General features: G+C 35.3%; 2 protein-coding genes across 2 annotated transcripts in view; one reads left to right on the top strand and one right to left on the bottom strand.

Annotated features, from left to right (window-relative positions):
* Positions 1-12,240, bottom strand: part of LOC105450832 (sodium-independent sulfate anion transporter-like) — a 25,750-nt gene extending 13,510 nt beyond the window's left edge. The window contains exon 1 of the mRNA XM_011690885.1: positions 11,947-12,240. Coding sequence (XP_011689187.1) covers positions 11,947-12,006 — 60 coding nt within the window. The 5' untranslated portion in view covers positions 12,007-12,240. The remainder of the gene's footprint in view (positions 1-11,946) is intronic.
* LOC105450834 (mucin-5AC-like) lies at positions 5,900-20,114 on the top strand. Its single transcript, XM_011690886.1, is given in 6 exon segments — positions 5,900-6,116; positions 14,333-14,428; positions 14,638-15,339; positions 15,342-15,584; positions 16,442-18,690; positions 18,764-20,114. Coding segments are annotated over 5 exon segments (3,555 nt in total). The 5' UTR covers positions 5,900-6,116; positions 14,333-14,361; the 3' UTR covers positions 19,058-20,114.

Here is a 20,114-nt window from a genome sequence, read left to right as displayed (position 1 = left end):
TTTTACGGTTGATTCCGCGACCGCTAGAACCAACTATACGGTTGCCGTTTTGTCTTGTGTGTGGGTAGATAGATTTTTTTCTTTTCGCAAGATCCGTTAGAAGTACGAGACTTTCTTATCTAAATTTTCCAACGGTACTTGGACGGGAAAACATTTCTTCTCTATACTCATTACAATGACGGTGGGTTACCGCGGTATAAACACATTCAAATAATTTAAATAAATAATGCAAAACAACTGTGTGTTACATTTAAGACAACAATTTTAAATATTTTTACAATATATTATAGCATTTAACAAAGAATTAAAACTGTCTCAAAACGGCTGCATGTACAAAAATTTAGCATCTGTTATCGTTCGTTTATGCTCTTTATGCTCTAAAATAATCCCGGATAATAGTGCGCCGATTAAGAATTAAGATAGCGCGTCTGCGGCATGCAAATTTAAAAACATTTGCGTATAAATTACGTTATTAGTATAAAATTAAATCCATGAAAATATTCGTAATGCCTAATGATATGTAATAATATCATTTCAGAAACAAAAGTGGTAGAAAAAGAATTTAGGAGAACCACACAAAATCTTTTGAATAATATACAGTATTATACATAGAGATTGTATAATATAATCGCGTCTGAAAATTCAAAAAACATGTTATGAAGTCACATTTTATACATTTCATCAAGATAAAATAATATGGCATTTATTTTATTCAACATTTTTTCTCCAAATCTTCTCAAGATATTTCTCGATTGTGGTTGGTCCTTGGTTTGCTCTTCGATCTAGTAATTATCTATTGTACTTTTTATTTTGAATAAGTTTTTCGTTGCACAGCACACACACGAGAAAATACGTACGTTACACCTGTTGGTTCTTTTGCCATGCCGCGTGGACCCACGAAATGGCTCTTTTTTTGCTCGCGGCCCTCTTTAAATTGATCTCCTCTCGAAGATGATCGATATCGTGTTAAATAGCGGTAAACCAGTCACGGGCGTGATAGGCGACACTTTAAACCGGATAAGTTATATTATTGCTACCGTGCATGTATATCCACGGTGTGGTCTTCTCAAAAATATTGATTAACGATCCGTTGTTCTCAAAGTATTATAATGTTCGGTTTCTTAATTGCTATTATTTGCATATCTGACATCAGATGATTAAGGTAAATTGGCGTACCTTGTAAAAATATTTGTATATAGCTAAATCTATTTAAAAATTTTATTTATTAATTCATTTTTTGTCATGAATCTTATACCGATTTTCATCTTTTTATATAATTATTTAATGCTCTCTTTATCATATCGCACAATCTATAAATGTTTAACTACGATTACTATTACTAACTTACAATTAGTCGATCTCTCTCTCTCTCTCTCTCAAATTTATATTTTTTAAACATAATACAAAGAATAAAAAAATATATTCTCGATGTATAATTACTTGACAAGTGATAGATTTTTCTAATGAAAGCTTCGGGCTCTCGGAGATTAGAGAGATACGCTTTCTCGTTCCCTACGCCGCGGCAATAAATAATCACCGTCCTAATGAATTCGTGCGGTCCATAACTATTATACCGGTTCAGCCGACTCGGAGCGTCTCCCTTCGTTTTTTCGCGGTACCGAGAAACACTTTTCGTATCGCATGCATCAGTAATGCATTACGTTTACGTACAGCACAGGTCGAACAACGTGTCGCTACTTGCGCACGTAAAAACCAACCCGGAGAATCAACACACCGAAATTCTCGGTGCTCTTTTTGTCGGGCGAAACCGGCGCGGCAGTCGGCGGTTTTCTCAACACCGACGTTAATTACCTTCGCGTTGCGCATGGCGTACGTGCGAGGGAACCTGAATTACGGGGTCTCTGAACGCAAAAACTCGTGCGTCGGAGGTACGTACGGATTGTACGAGAGGAAGGGAGGAGGGAAAGAAAAGCGCGCGAAGGGACGCGAAGAGGCGCGCCGGTTATTTATAAGCCGCTAAGGTATCCGGTATACCTTCCAACCACACAGCTGCTCTCCTCTGTGTTTCGTCTCTTTTTTTTTTCTCTTGTCCGTGTCATCGACGTTCGGTGAAAAAAACCGCAAAAGAAGCGGAGCGATCTTTATGACGCTTCATCGTTGCGTGTACGTACGACGTATCTCTCATCGTTTTTTCCCCACTTTTTGCCGATTGCTACCCAAAGCAAACTTGCTATCACAAATACGTTTGTAAGATCGTTCGATAAAGACGATAATTGAATAGAGATCGAATACAATTGGTGTACATCCTATACCTAAATTCAATAAATCCCTTTGCGGCATTATTGCTCGACTATTGCTTTCGTCAGATTTTTAAACGAATTTTTAGCTTTACGATTATATATTTTTCTTTAATCTTTATAGAGTTTCTTTGCACGGTATGAAAATAAATAACTGCAAACTGTCACACATTTAACTCGACGGGGGCTTGCACAAATTAAATTTGCAAAATAAAGAATTATATTAAGAATTATATTAAGAACTTGTGCAATATAAGTACTCAACTTTGAATGCGTACGTATGTATCTGTGTGTGTATGCTTAATAAGTGTATATCATATAGAAATATATAAGGCGCGCACGCGAAAATACTTGGAATATTGAAGGTGGCTTGAGATCTCCATAACTCATAAATCATCGGCCTCTACTCGTACCTATGTATTCGCATGTCGACAGGATAGTCCATCTTTTAAATACATATGTGGTGCGTGTCTGGACTAAACCCTTTTGGTCTTCTTAATGACGAGCGTCATTGTAAACTTAAATCACTACCTTCGAGCTTTATGATTACATGGTCGTTGAGTTGCGTAAACGGGGTAATTGAACATTGATAAATTATCGAATCAACACGTTATCAGTAATTACAAGTGAAGTGCGCAAGTGAAGTGAACTTTTCATTCAGAAAAGTTGCGATTATTATTGGACTTTACGATACAGCTTTTATTCGTCAAACTTTTTCAATTCGAAGTTTTTAGCTGAATAAAGATAAATTTTTCTCGAACCAAGTACTGCGAGTAAACGGAAAATAAAATATAATATCAATGAAAATCAGCGATGAAGATCATCACACATACATATATACGATTTGCGCTATACGTTCGTATTATAGCTGCCATTATTACGCTAAAGATAAAAGTCTTGGGGACAGGTGAATCGCGCGCCTGTCTTCATGAACGAATAAATCATAGATCAGACTGGACTTCCGCGCTTTATATTCCACGGCTCGTTAATTCAGAATCCTTCCTGTAGAATAGGTTGTTTCTTTCTTCGGGAATCTACGAGACGAAGATCATACACGTCCCCCGGCAAAGGATCCATAGCCTCGGGATTTTTCCTCAGAACATTTATGGTGAACGTACCTTGAAGTACGATCCATTGTACTCCCTTTCTGTACGTACGTTTAGTTCGTTCGTATACAAGTGTAGTTTGCCCCTACATGATGTTTCAGAAGAAAGTATTACATTTTAAAATGTAATACTTTCTTCTGAAAAGAAACGCGCAGCGAAATCCACATATCGTTAAAAATATTTGTTATTACAGTATAGTTATAATTACATAAAATATTTTATAAAAAAGTTGTATAAAAAACGACCGTTTTGTATAAAACGTTTCCATGTCACTTTGCAAAGCTCAAAAGAAAAAGAATTCAACAGATTCCGAACAGTTTGAATAATTTTAAATAGAACAATACAGAATCAATAATTGTACGATTTTTTAATATTTAAGAATCGAGTGTTCAAACAGTTTCGATATAAAAAGAAATTCGAAAGAAAATATAATTCTTTGTAAACAGAAACAACAAGTTTTTGTTTGTTTTCATAATATACTCAACTCTATTTTTACTATTTTATGTAGATAATAAAAGAAATCGATTGAAAGAAAATCTAGATTCCGGAGACAACACTGGAAAATCTGCGGAAGCTGCGGCAACCGGTGAGTTCAACGCTTGGACTTCTCGTTGCTGCTGCTAGTTGTCCTCGAATATCTTTGTATGGCATAGATAGAAAATAAATGAGCATGCGTCGTCTACGTTCCCACGGGATTCCTCGTTACTTGGGACTCACATGAAACGGCATGTGAACAATCGTTGATGATCGCCGATAATCGTCGCGACCTTGGGCCCGTCACGAGCCGAACATTTTCGTCTTTATCGTATTTTTTTCACGCTCTCGTACGTCATGTTTTCATAGTTGATTCTTATAATTTTTGCAGCATCCTGTTGCGCGGAGTTCGTCGAACCGCGTCGGAGCAGTGACCGTCATCGACGTCATCTGTAATTTAGTTAACAATTGATCTTGATAAAAAAATTGCACACACAATAGTGTATAAATAGTAATATCGTTCTCTTATAATTCGGAACTCTTTATAAACACATCGAATTGGAAAGAATCGTAAAGTATATTGTTCTTTTTTATCGTTATTTTACAGACAATCAGATAATCATGGAACAATCATTATTAGAACATCAGTCGCATTTATCGACCGACTTTAGTTTTTATAAGAATTAATATAATGTTTTATTTAATACTTTAAATGATATTTTATCAAAGTAATACTTTTAAAATATGCGTACTAAAATAATTTGTAAAATTTTATGTAACGACAATTTTGTGTCAAATTTATAGATTTGTCTCTATATTTTATTTAAATGTATGTATCAATACATAAATTTACTATTTTGTTTTCTGTTATATTTAAGTATTTATAATACGTATAATAAGGACATTATTTGATGACAGCATTAGATATTTGAGTGAATGCGCGCGATTGTTTTAATAACATCATTGATTCGCGGGTATTCTCTGCAGGGCTTTTCATTCATTGCGTGAGCATGACTCGTAGCTTTTTGATAATTCATTTTTTTAAGATCTCCTTATCAGATTCATTACAGACGATATAAATAGCGGAACCTGTTCCACAGCCGATCCGACAGGGAAAACCGTATCGGCGCCGCGACGTGGCGCGAAAAAACACACGCGCACCGGGTTGGCAAAGGAGATGCATCCGGAGCGATCAAGGCCGAGAAACAGAAGAATTGCGACGGTCTACATAACTCGATCTTGGATGCTGCAATGCTGGCTTTACTTTCCGTCGACACGCTGTATCTTCGACTCGCTTTCGTATCTGCAGTTTTTCACAAGATCGGCATGCCGCAACGACGACGGTCCCCCTCGCGTAAACCTTGGGGCACGTTCAACTCGGCTTCTATCAGTATCGAGATGTCTTTGCGAATTAATGAAACCTGCTCTGTGTACGTATAAGCTTAATTAATCCTTAAGTAATAATCCTTAAGTTACCCTGCGCAAAATAAAAAAATATCATTGCCAACTTATGTTCCCAAAAAGAAATGCTGATAGGCTTGGTATTACACAAAGTACTTTTGAATACGTTGCAATAATGTAACGTTGAAATGTATTAATTGCAAGAAGGGATATGCGATGAGACAGACGCAAAAGAATTGAAGTATATAAATACTTACAGTTGAATCATACTTTTTGCTAAAAGGAAATAATAAATAAAAATTGACAAATGCGATATCATCGCGTGTTATATTTTCTCGTCTCTCGCGTTCTATGCACGAAGCGATTTACTAATTTTATGCAGCGCTAACTAGCTCGAAATGCGAGAAATGCGATTCAACATAGAGCTCGACAGTGTCGCATTCTCCGGTGAAGAGGCGCGAATTCCTGGACGGTATCGGTTCTCGGGTGTAATGTGTAACATCGAGCGTGTAACGATCGGGACATGGTTTGTGCCCCCTTCCACAGTTGCACGCGGCCACTATTCCTTCTCGCGTGCACATACACACGCGTGTTGGTGCTCCACGCACACCGGCAAGCCAATTGGAGAGCCAAGTCTTGGCCAAGTCTTTATAAGTAGGAGCCATCCGCGTCCTCAGGACTTACTCCCTCTCGGGAACGTGCCACGATCAGCAACCGATTTTCAGAATAGTTACTAAAAAGTTTGTAACGCCGGCCAGGCTCACGCTCCACGTGAGTGTTCCCGAGGATCACGAGGAGATCCAGAGAGTCCCAGAAGAATTTGCGAGATGATGAACGACTGACAGACGACGGAATTTTTTGCCGAATGCATCAAAATGTGAGTTCATGTATTCCTTTTTATCCTGTTTGTAAAAGTGAATGAAAATCCGTGTTTTCGTGATTTTTTTTTCGGCGTCACATTTTTTTTAATTATAAAAATTGAGTGAGAATTATAGATGTATTATAATTTTTAAAAATTTGCGCAAATTTGAGCTATATTTTTTATAACGAAAAGTTATTAGAAAAGTTATTAATCTCTAGGGGGTTGCGTTCCGTTTCATGCATGACGCGCATGATGTATCATGGTACCCTTGTTGTTCACAAATGTTAAACAAAGATAAAAGGATAAATCATGCGCATCATGTGTGAAACGGAACGCAGCCTATGTGCGGAAAATGGCAAATGAACTGGCAAATGAATAATAAATGCGTTTAAAAAAAAGAATAAATCCTTTTTTAATCAAATTCAATTCATAGCACAATTTTTCGGGATTGTTATAAACGGTCACGCAAATGTAATTTATAATAATTTATGGTCTGCAGTTCTAAATCCTCGTAGAAATATCGTCGGGTATTTCTTCGCTTCCTTGGGAAGTAGATTGGCGGATATTTAACGAAGGCCTTAGAGGGAAGTGATTAGCATAAATTTCGACGTCCGAGGCGTTACTGGCCGAAAATTTAAGCAGCCTCATAAATACATAGTGATTATGATGCATCAGATAACGGAGATCGATTTGAAGGCTCTGCGTTGGAGTCGATAATTGATAATCAGATAACGCGTTAAGTAATTCACATATTTCTAATTTTATTTAATATCAAAATAAATTTGCATAATTATGACGTTCAGCATTGCTAATCTACGTTTTATGATAACATACATCTCACTTTTATTTTTATGAGCATGAAATCCTAATATTGCGCTTTTTATTTAATTCTTGAAACCAAAAGCCTCAATTGATTATTACAAGTTAGCAGATATAACAAACACTGTTACAGGTATACTTATAATTTAAAGCGATGCGTACTTCATTACTGATTGTGAGATTAAACGCGTAAATTGCGATACTTTATTTTCAATACTTATCTGTAATCCACATACAGCCATTATGATTCCATTAAACTAGCTGTTAACACATAACGATCACTCGCTACTTTACATCTTGGACGTGTGATTGTGTTGATTATAATAATAAAAAATATGAAAAGTAAATAATAATTTAAAATGAATTACTTTTAATAATTTCCTCCTTGAAATCATCCGATAGTTTTTATAACTCACATTTTTTCTAGTCATTAATGTTCTAAATAAAACTGAACAATATCAAGAAAATGTTATTGTATTTAGTGTAATAAAAATTAAAAAGTCGTCAGAGCTGGGCGAAGATCAATGTCAAACGTGTAATTGTTATATGGTCATGACACTGGTCATCACGTAACTGTTTCACCCGGTCACAAGCGGGTCTTACAATACTCGTAACATGTCCACAATGTAAACGACCGCTGCCGAAATATTCCCCCCGCTCGATCGCGAATTCGCGTCACGGCCCGTACGGCTGCTGTATTTGGATCGACATTCCGCGCTTCGCATGCTCGGCTCGAGCGCGGCCGATCAAACCATCGTTCGATCTTGGCATTGAAAGCGATCGGCCAAGAAATAAACAGGTCCGCTCGCGGGCGCATAATGCATTATGTACGTCCGTGCAGTATTTCGTAATCTGTAAACGGCAGCAACCTTAACTGATACCGGTCTTAAAATTAATTTTCGGTCTGATGCGCTATAAAGAAACGCCGCACGTGCACCGTATAACGAGCGATCATGCGAACTTGATCCTGACATATTACTTAATTATTGCTGCACAATATGCGTATTGTACGTAAGTAAAAATTGCACGTACAGTACAAAATAAATGTTTATAAGATAAGCGATGATCCAGATAAATGTGAAAAGAATAACTATTATAAAGAATATCTATGAGATGTTGCAATATAAAATTTGTTGCAAAACGTATTGAGTGAATCACGTATAAAAATTTTTCCATTTCTTTTAATGAGAAGAAAGATGGTCTTGCAAAACAATACACCGACTGATACAGTTTTTACAATTAAATCTGAGTATTGTAAGAATAAATAATTAATTAATAATTATTTTAGTGCTATTGTAATATAAAAATATTTTTCACATTAATTATAAATTGTCATAAAAAAACCAACGTAAAAAGAAACGCTACGTGAAGCCGTATCTGAGATAGCCGTAAGAACAATTGATCTTTACAAAAAAATACATAATTATAAAAAATTGTTTATCATTATGTGATACAAGGAATGTTTCCGTTATTGACAATATTTTAACGTTTCCAGAGAGTTCAGCCTTGCACAATTTTTCAAAAGGAAGGTAAAAAGTTGCCGTATAAAGGAAAATTCGAAATTGACTCACGGCAATCACGCGTGTTTAATCGTATTCCCTATATAGAAAAAAATATTCAGTAAAATCTTACTGTATTGTTTCCCATGCGGATTACAATTACATTTATGTAATATTGATCCTCATGAATACAATTTTAAATCACGAAATAAGAATTAAAAAAGAATGCATTTAAATATTTAATATAATTTATTTAAATACACACTCAGAGGTTATTGCAAATTACTGTTTAAAAAAATATAAATTCCACGCTCTGCGCGTATATTGCCAACTATATAGTGCATTATATCGACAGCTCAATGTGGTCATTAATTGCACCAAACAAGGTTCTTACTATGAACACGACGATTCCATTGATTCATCGCGGCTCGTAATTATGCTCTATTTATGCCTACGCTAATTCACACCTGCAGCTTTCTCATTTTCTTAAAGATATATGCGACGTGTATAGCCAAGATAGCCTTGAACCTTACACGCAGGCTAGTGTCAGTGACGGATTTACGCACGACGCATGATAGATCTACGGGATACCTACATGATTATGGTAGCAAATGAAGGGAACATTTGAAAAAAAAGGCGTAGGAACGTGCAAAGAGGATAGTAAGAAACTGAGGGAATTGAGAAGAGACTCACGCTTACAATTTACAAGGATCCCTTTAATTGCGACGCTGCAAGGAAAGTCTGGAGATGATGTTGCTGGCCACGAAGAAATTCACAGTTGTCATTGACGAACGTCATGCGAATTTTTATAACGTTGTGCTACACATCATTAATTCAGTGACAAGTTTATATTGCACTTTGTTCACGTAACGAAAACTTTTCACCTTGAAAAGAAAAGTATTTGCATACATATATATTATATATGTACATGTTACATATGAGTTGGCTGAAAATTTATCTCACTTTTTTAAAACAATAAGTAGTTAATTTAAATAACTGACATGAACGGTGAATACTTCCTGTTACTATTATTTTATATAAATATTTAAATATTCTGAACAGAACTCCTGAATGAAGACACATATTTCTTGTATTATAATAAATATTCTTTTGATAGGTGTTACAAATTATTTCGGATTTTGTATGACTTCTCGTCATTCCCACGCCACTGGACACCAGTGTAGTACATATCGGCAGGAAAGGCAAAAGTGGAATTGGCGGGAGAAGAAACGACCTTGCTACTTTCAACGGCAAGGTTGCACTTACGCTGTACGCTATCATAACAGCTCAGGTTCACTGTACCGCATCATCGCCTGCAGACTGAGATGTTACTATTTTCTTCGTCACGATGTAACAGGTTTTCTGTGCCTCGATTAGCTTTTGCTTCAGTCCGAATGCATCCCACACAAGGTGTAATCTTGAGCATTTACTTCAAAAATTTTCCAAAGCAAGCTTTACATTTGCTAATGCAACTTATTAACGATTTCGAAACTAAACCTTCGTTAGAAACATTCGATACATTATTATCGATATGTCCTTCAACTGTTCGTATTCTGAATAAAAAATAATAATCGCATACCACTTATTCTTCATTATCCATAAAAAATAATTGTGCGGTGAATCAAATCGATCGTCGACCGCGCAAAGGACGTGTAGACTCAAGGAAATATATACACTTACATTTTCTGCTAATTTTCTATTATTACGGTGTTATCAGTGATGTTTGAAGACAAGGTTAATTATAGATTACTATTTCTTAAAACATGTTCCACGCGATTAACAAGCGTCACCGTGTCGAGGATTCCAATAATCGTTTTTAATTCGAGGTCAGGCTTCGTTTCGCGTGTGAAGTTACTTGAAGAAAATTATCTCTAAGACGAAAACAAGAAAAGATTTATTTATATACAAAAATTCGAAGATGTAATTCTAAAACTAATTACATTCATAATAACATTTTACCGTTTTATAATTTTTTAACATTTATGCAAAGTGAACATATGTACGGTCAAGGAAAAAGTATATCTTATAATGCAAAAAGAGTTGTTGAAGCGTATAATTATATACTTTCATCGTTCTATAAAAAGCCTCGAGACCGACTTGCAATCATGTCATCAATCTTTCCAGCAAATGATAATCAAGTAAGAATTTATTACCTTTAACGGGGCGATCTCAAGCTTGTCAAACTTGTTAGCATGGCTTTTAAACGAGATTGAGCGACGCTCGTCCACAATTAGATTATCGGTACTTTACAATCGATTATCCAGACTAGTAAATTCCTTGTTCTTTATTATTTTCGTAAAGCAATAAAAACTGTTAAATTTTTAATCTTGTATAAAAGAAGAAGGCACATAATAATTTGTAGCAAACCCTTGGCGTAAAATTTGCTCGGAATTTGACGACAATTCGAAAGGTGATTGTTTAAACAGGCGCGAGATATTTAACAATTTTATGATTAATTAATTACAACGTTCACGATATCCGGAATTTGGTAGTTTAAATGAACACGGAAATTTTACTGTCTTCTATTTAATTAACAAAAACGATCGCAAGCTCCGAAATCGTTTCGGTTTAATTAAATAGAAGACAGTAAAATTTCCGCGTCCATTTAAACTACCAAATTCCGGATATCGCGAACGTTGTAATTAATTAATCATAAAATTGTTAAATATCTCGCGCCTATTTAAACAATCATCTTTCGAATTGTCGTCAAATTCCGAGAAAACTCTTGGCGTAAAATTTTCTACAAATTGTAGCCAAATATACTGTCAATAATTACAAAGTTAATGCGGCCTGTGCGCTATTATGCAATTTTTTCTGAAGTCCTTCTAAAGGCTGCGATAAAGATGTTCTCTCGATCGCGCGTTTTAAAAAAGTTATTCTGCACATGCAACATTCTCGTTTTACATTTATTTTTTTATCGCACCGACATTTGTGCACATTTAAGCTCATATTGTTTCAATTTGGTACTTTATAGTTTATCTACGAATAAATTAATTATTATTTATTCAATTAATTTTATTCATCTTTCTGTCTGATTAAACATTTTTTTTTTTTTACAAATGTACGTTAAAAATTGTAATCTGACCGTATTTGGATAGGTGTAGTAAGTCTCTTATGATTGAAGATGTAAAAGTAAATCAAATGCTTTGCGCAAACATTCTTCTCTTATCTACATGCCTTGGAGATGCAAATTAAATATATACTATTTATTATAATAATCTGTATATTAATAAACAACGACGTGGTGTGTTTTGTGGAGATAGCAGATAGTGTTATCAGTAATTTTACCATTTTAAGAGACTCCTATCGCAAGAAACGATATCGCATTCGATTTACATTTAAGTCGAATTAGTGCTTTGCCGATACAAATATCAGCGATTATTACGTGAAGGCAAATAAACTAAAAGGCCAATTGCGCATTGTTTAAACCAGATTACTTTACGCGATCAAAAACAGCATTTTGTTATGACGTGTCCTTGCAACGTAATACATGCGTAATAATTAAATAAATAGTTTTACGTACTTACATGTTTGAGATTATAGAAGGCTCGATGTGCAAACGCTCTTCTCGCGACATTGCACCGCATGAGAGAGAGAGAGAGAGAAAGAGAAGGAAGCCGGTTAATTCAGCGATGTCGATTCTTGCCAGTCGAGATATCCATCGACGGAGGGTGGGTTAATTGCACGACAAACCGCGAGATACGCCAGGCACGTTGTCCTTGGAATGCGTCCGAGGCTGCGAGTTCGTTTAAGTTCCATTCCCCGAAGTGGCAGCAACAGCAGCAGCAACAGCAGCAGCAACAACAGCAGGTGGTAGACCTGTCTGAATCGGTTTATAAATAAGTCGTGTTACATCCCTAACAGCCCGTCATTACTTGCGTGCACCTTCGAACCGTCTGGCATTTATATCCGCAGCTTAGGGTATCCGTTTACACTTCGATAGTAAACGATAGTAACAGCCAAACGGCTCCTCATTATGCTTTATGCACGTAGCGATGCGCCACGCAATAAAATGTCTGCAATATTTCACGATGCAACGTGGAATTTTGCGCAACGTTAATTGCCTATAAGGGAGGTAAACAAGGGATGAACATAAGTTACAGTCACATTAATAAATGATAGAAATAAACTGAAATACTTATAGCCATCAGAGGACATGTAATTACTCATGTTACAAAAAATATGATTCCTCGTAAAAAAAATCATAGCTAACAATAAGCCTCAAAGATATAACTGGCAAATTAAAAACTGTTTTCTCAATTAAACTTTTCTTTGAAATTTGCATTTAATATACAATATCAAAGCAAATATAAAACTAATTATAGTTACGTAAACCTAAACGCAGTTAAGTTCAATGTATCTTTTTGATCTATTATTTATTTTGCATTCACTGTCACTAATGTTTAGCATGCAAAATAGATTGCATGCTCTTTCGCATAATCGTAAACGCGCCTTTGATCGAAAGCAACGGCCACGTGGAATAATCTTGATTAGCATTCAGGGAACGATCAACGTGTAAACGAAGCCTACAACATCGCGCTATAAAATGTTTCATTCAACGCTGCGGAAATTTCTCCAAGCATCACGTTTTTGTAATGTAGGTTATTCACATGAATTTAATATAATTAAAATATCAGCTGTAGCGTATATTAAAAGTTTGAAAATTCGAACTTTTATTCTAATGATGTTAAGGGAAATTTAATTGTAATAATATATCTTTATATTACAGAAAACAAATAGTAAAATCGAACGATCAAATTAATATTAAGCCTGATTTTACTTTAAACGGTTCTAAAAGTTGATATGCAAACAAATAAATTGCTTATCTGTATGAAAAAAATTTTGCAATGTACGATTGGCATTGACAATTGACATTGATTGAATTCACAAATTCTGAACGTGATATTGAAATATACGATTACGATTAAGTTATGACCAAACTCCAAGAAAATGCAGTTATCATGTTATGTTCACGTAATATTCTTTTCACTAGACTAAAGAAGGAAAGATCAATAAAAGATTGAAATCGATTTAAATTAAAATAATTTAGAGAAATAAGTTTCCGACAATAAATCAAACATATAAAAGTATAAATAAAAAATATCACCTTAGTGATATTTTTCGCAATAAATTTCGAAGGGAGGGGATTCTTATAGATGCATATTAGCATCAAAGAGATTAAATTGGTAATGGATTTAATTTGTTATAAGTGATTCCAGCCTCATGTAATGAACTGTGTTTCAAGACCGACGAATATGCGGCGCACAGTTTACGTGTGATTAGATATTGTAAAAATTATCATACACCAACATTTGTGTTGGCTCCCATAGGCCTCTACTTAAAAAAGATGTTTGATTCAAAATTATCTTTTATAAAAAAATTATATGCATATCTTCTCAATAATAAATGTTTTTATTCTTGTTTAAACAATAATTTTTAAATTATATAAATTATATAAATAAAGTTGAAATTAGTTATTTTATATTAATAAAATACTTAAAAAGATTTAGAATTAATGCTAAACTATATATCTGTATATCGTCGCCAATGGCGATTTATGCTGCGAGCATTTCCGATTGCACAGATCTCACAATCAGTTTCTCGACGTTGCTCGCAGCCTCTATCTCGATAAACAGCAGTGAACTGCACAATCGATAGTGCTGCAAGTACATAGTTGAAAAGATAAAGTGCACGCGATGACGTTCTTTGATGTAGACTTTAACGCACTTTAAGATGTTCTTTCGTTATCAGATGAATCGTTAAGCAGAAGTCGATAGACATTCCTCGAAATGGTAGGGTCAATAGCCAAGATAATCAGTAGAAATCAGATGAAAATATAAAAAGATCGCAAACTCAAAATATTCTTTTGCGTTATAATAATGATTAGTGATTTTATTATGTTTCTTATTATAGATAACACAAAATTGAATTGGATGCAAAAGATGTGGAAAGTGCGATTAATCTTGAGCGTTTTCGCGACGCTGATCATATCAAGACTGACAGAAGCTGGTGAGAGCTATTTAATATTTTTCTTTGTTTTAATCTTAATTTATTTAATCTTTTATAAATTAAGATTATTGAAGAAGATTTACAATCTTTATATTTAATTTTGAAGAAATTAATAGAAAATAAGTTTTAAATAAATAAGAATGATACGATATTATTTGGTCAGTCAAATTTTGAATTGAGAGTTGAGAATTAGTTATATTGAATTGCAGATTATTACGGGTATAGTCAAGACCAATACAGACAGAGCAATGCTCCCTTTAAATGTATAGAAGAAGGTTACCATCCCGATCCGCATGACTGCAGGATTTATTATAGATGCGTAGATTGGGGCAACGGCAGCCCGCTGACGACCTTTAAATTTGAATGCGGAGTAGGCACGGTATTTTCAAAGGATAAAGGAGATATTTGTACACATCCTGAAGATAGCGGTCGGCCTGAATGTGGTAGTTCCCAGAATGAACTCGATTCGAATGGACAAAATCCTCCTTCCCCCATATGGACAACAACATTACGAACAACTAAGTGGTCGCAGCCAACTACGATGCAGTCTCTAATAACTAAACCTTCTACAATTACGACTGAGGCTACAACAATAAAAAAACCAGTAACAACATTGCAACCACCGCTAACGGATCGACCAGCTAATATAGACGAACCGGAAAATAATGTTATTAATTGTAAAAATGAATATCGATGTACGCAAGAAGGATTTTTAGCCGATACTTGTGATTGCAGAAAATTCTATAGATGCGTTAACGAAGGTTACGGACAATTTAGAAAATATGATTTTAAGTGCGGCGAAGGAACTGTTTGGGATCCAGAAATTCAAGCATGTAATCACGCTTGGGCTGTTACAAGGAAAAACTGCAGGCAGAACTTGGAAAGTGGAGATAATAATGGACAATGGAATGGTGATATTGGCAGTCCGGGCCAAACAGGACAACCAGGAGATTTAAATGTCCACCAGGACAACCTGGAGATTTAAATGGTCAACCAGGACAACCTGGAGATCCAAATGGCCAAGCAGGCTCGTCGGGTAGTCCTGGCAGTTCTCCGGGATATCCGGGGACGCCGAATTCTCCAGGCAGTTCAAGTATTCCTGGATCTCCTGCAATTCCAGATTCTCCAAATTCATCTGCTAATCAATCATCATCAGGTATGTTCTTAAAATTAAATGCATTGCTCTAAAAAATTAAGGGATTTTTTTTCAGTAAATTTTTGCCCATTTTTAAACTTTTGTTACTCAGCGAATAATTGACATAAAAAGTAGATCAAAAAAGGATTTTACAGGACAAACTCTATACTATAAGATGCCTTTACTCAATTTTTACTCACTTTAATACTCAAAGATGTGATCAGTTTTAAATAAAGATGTATTTGACACATCTAAAATTTTGAAATTTGTGGTCTTCCACCGCCAAACAAAAAAATTGGCGAAAATAATCATTGGCACCATCTCAAAGTACTTTGCCCTTTCAAATGAAAAGAAAAAACTTTTTCCTACGCCGATTATTTAGCATAATATTACAATTTCAAGTAATCTGTTTTTTTTTTACGATTTTAGCATATAAGGTAAAAATCGTAAGAAATCGGAGATTACTTGAAATTGCAATATCTTGCTAAATAATCGGCGTAGGAAAAAGTTTTTTTTTTTCATTTAAAAGGGCAAAGTCCGTACTTTGAGATGGTACCAATGATTATTTTCGCCAATTTTTTTGTTTGATGGTAGAAGACCACAAATTTGGAGATTTTAGATGTGTCAAATACGTCTTTATTCAAAACTGATCACACCTTTGAGTATTAAAGTGGGTATTAAAAAATTGAACAAAGGCATCTTATAGTAAAGAGTTTGCCCTGTAAAATTTTTTTTTGATCTACTTTTTACGTCAATTATTCGGTAAGTAACTAAAATTTAAAAATGAGTAAAAATTTATACAGAGAAAATTTAATCCCCTAATTTTTTAGACCAGAGGAATATTAAAGTTTCAATATATAAATAAAATCTTATTTTAGGTCTTTGTACAGCAGAAGGCTTTTTTGCTGATTCACAAGATTGTCGCAAGTTTTATCGATGTGTCGATAATGGCATGTCTTCCTTCACGAAATACGACTTTCAATGTGGTACTGGAACCGTATGGGATGCGTCCCTTCAGAGTTGCAATCACGCTTATGCTGTACCACATTGTAATCAAGCAAACGGTGCAGCTACAGACAAACCCTGCACATCGTCGAATGAAATAGGCAGTACCATTGGACCATCAGATACAAGCAAATTACCATCACAATCTTCTGAAAGCTCGATCTTCCCATCAACATCTTCAAAACCAGAAATACAATCTTCAACTCAACCTGAGAGTACAAATAATCCCACTGCATCGTCTCAGACGTCAATTTCTTATTTGCCACCCAGTACATACTCACCTTCGACAATGCAAGTTACCGAATCTGTTTCTTATGTTCCTCCTGCAACACAAACGACTACTACTTCCGTATCTTACTTGCCACCTTCGAGTACAACTACCAATGTAATTTCTGGATCTACATCTGAATCTGTTTCATATTTGCCACCCGATGGTAGCACTGCAACAACTACTTTGCCAAGTTCTGTATCTACTGCCTCTTCGCCTCAGAATGGAAAATCTGAGTGTGTTAAAGAAGGTTTCTTTTCGGATCCTGATGATTGCAAAAAATTCTATCGTTGTGTACAAGCTCAATCCGGATATCAAAAATACGAATTCGAATGCGGGCCTGGTACAGCATGGGATCAATCAATACAAACGTGTAATCATATTGAGAAAGTAACTTCATGTTCAACAGACAGCAATAAAATTGATCAAAATCCCAGTACTTCCGGTTCTACATCTGGGCTTCCTGCTACGAGTAGTTCCACGACTACTGTTTCTAGTCAGACAATTACGACTACGTCATCATCTTCAGTTTCAATTTCCACTGAAAGCACGACAGCTGCTAGTACTTCAAGTGAAACGTCTACCGAATCAACTACACCAGAAACAGACAAAACAGAGTCATCGTCGACAACTACTGTTACATCTACTAGCGAAAATCCTGCTACAGGAAGACCAGAAGAGATTCAAATGCCTGGAAGCTCCACTACAGAAAGTTCACTCTCGTCTGAATCCTCACCTACTTCTGAATCACCTGCAGAATCATCTTCATCTACTGAGTCACATGCACCAGACTGTGCCACACAAAAGCCGAAGCCGAGCAATGGAATAATATGCAATGACGAAGGGTTTTATCCACATCCAACTAGATGTGATAAATTCTATCGCTGTGTTAATAATGGCAATGGTTTCAACGTATATCATTTCGATTGTGCACCAGGCACTATTTTTGATTCTAGCATCAATGTATGTAATTATCCTGAATCCGTTTATCCCGCAAAAGATTGTACGACTGGAAATATTTCAAGCAACGCAGAAACAACTCCATCCGAAATGCCTGAACATTCGACATCAATGGAAATTACTACTGTAACACAGAGCGCAGCTCAGCAAACAGAAGAAAGCACAGTGACATCCACAGAGCCTGGTGCGACGACTTCATCCATGGAGACTACTTCAGAGGAAAGCGCTACCGCTTCTGGTACAGAATCAACAACGTCAAATATGATAGACAGTACCGAAAGCATGATAGAGTCTACGGCTGCATCAACTACAGCCACCACAGAATCCGTTACAGATTCTAGCACCTCTGAACAGAGTAGCGAAGCTACAACGGAAGTTAATGCTTCCACAGAGTCTGAAATGTCTACGACCGAGACATCTCAAGAACAGTCTACAGAAGTCCAGGCACAATCAACAACTACAGAATCCCAGGAGCAATCGACAACAGAGTCAAAAGAACCATCCAGTACAGAAGCTCAAGAGCAGATAACGACTGAATTGCAGGAACAATCCACGATAGAATCACAGGAACAGACGACTGAATTATCAGAATCGACAACAGCGGAACCAGGAGTCGCGGCGCCTTGTTCTATAGGCAATTTGACCGACGAGCAAATAACTTTAGTTTGTCCTAGTGGTTTCCGAAGGCATCCAAAATATTGCAATTTATTCTATCAGTGTACTTCCGAAGGCAACATGGAAATCAAGATTCTTATATTGAGTTGTCCCGAAAATACAATTTTCGATGAGAAAAAGATTCAATGTCTATCTGCAAGTAAAAGCAGTCAGCCATGCATGGGCACCAGAACAAGCGCGAGATTTTATAGAAGATTAGAAGACCATGCTTTATCACCCGTAAGTATTTCTAATCAATTAAATTAACTTGTGATGAAAATATTTCTTACAAAATGTTTTTTTTTCGATTTAGGTAAAAGTATCTTCAAATCAGCTTTGTCCGCAAGAAGGACATTTCCCTTATCGACAAGGTTGCAGCAATATCTTTTACAAGTGTAAACGCGATACCCGAAACAGTTTACAAGGATATCTCTATAAATGTCCCGAAAACTTTGTTTATTGGTCGGTCTCTAGAAGATGTGAACGAGTGACGCGTCTCCCAATGTGTTCACATTTGTCGTATAGAAACAAAATTGACTGGAACGATCGATTGCAAGTACCAATCGAAGATTTTAATCTTTCCGCCAGAATGTTACGCTTCTCTTGATTGATTAATGACGTCTATTTTTAGACTCTTAATAAATATTAATTGCAAATTTGCCATAAATGTTAGAGTAATTAGACATTTGTATGAATGATTATTAATACGCGATATCCATGACATTCGTTTATCGCTTTAAATTATGAAAATATACAATCTTAAAATATTTCTAACTATATTGTACTTATTGCTTATTCTAGTGCAAAAAGTTATTTTTGCTAGTGCAATATTACTCAATAATTTACGGTACTTATAAAACATATAACAACATGGCTACGGAAGATCTCGATTAAAAATTTAATAATAGATCTTCGGCAGTCGTCTTGGATTATAATTATTTTTATCAAACTGCCATTATGCAATTTTTAGTCAGCAATAGATGTAATAGTGAGTCTATTAATAATTAATATTGACAAGTGTGAGTATAACTTTGCAATAGATTGAGTGCAAGAACAAATTTTTATTAAAATTGGAGATTATTTATTTTTGCTGATACCATATATAAATGTGCAATTCTATCAAAAATTGTTAGCTTTCGTCACTAAATATACAATAATTAGACAAAAGATATGCATAAAAGAAGACATATTTATAAATAGTAAATAATTCCAATTTTCATAAAATTATCGTTCAGTAGGTATCTTTTTTCAATTATTAATATCTGATACTGGGAATGGTTGCGGGACTTGTATGCAATATTCTGACTGTATAACACGATATGCTGTTTCTTATATTTATTAACTATATTTGATATCTCGCATAGAAAATATCCATGACACATCATTTCAAAAATGTAGAATCTTAAATGTGGCAGCTAGTTTTTTTATTGTATAGAAACATATCGTGTAGAAATATTCACGTGCAATGTACACACGTTTTGTACATATCTTGACAAGTAGTTTCTCTTGAGAAATCAATGCTTTCTCATGAACGTTTTAATGCATTTATCATGACAATATTTATAATGTATGAATAAACTAGAATTAATACTTGTTAATTCTGTGACGTTTGCGTATTTATATTTGATCTCTACGTGAAATATTAATAAATAATGTGAAAAGAA

The sequence above is a fragment of the Wasmannia auropunctata genome, unplaced genomic scaffold (genome assembly GCF_000956235.1).
Source record: "Wasmannia auropunctata unplaced genomic scaffold, wasmannia.A_1.0 LD336055.1, whole genome shotgun sequence".
NCBI classification, from domain to species: domain Eukaryota; kingdom Metazoa; phylum Arthropoda; class Insecta; order Hymenoptera; family Formicidae; genus Wasmannia; species Wasmannia auropunctata.
The sequence above is the reverse complement of the archived record's forward strand: the minus strand, read 5'-3'. Positions and strand labels throughout refer to the sequence as shown.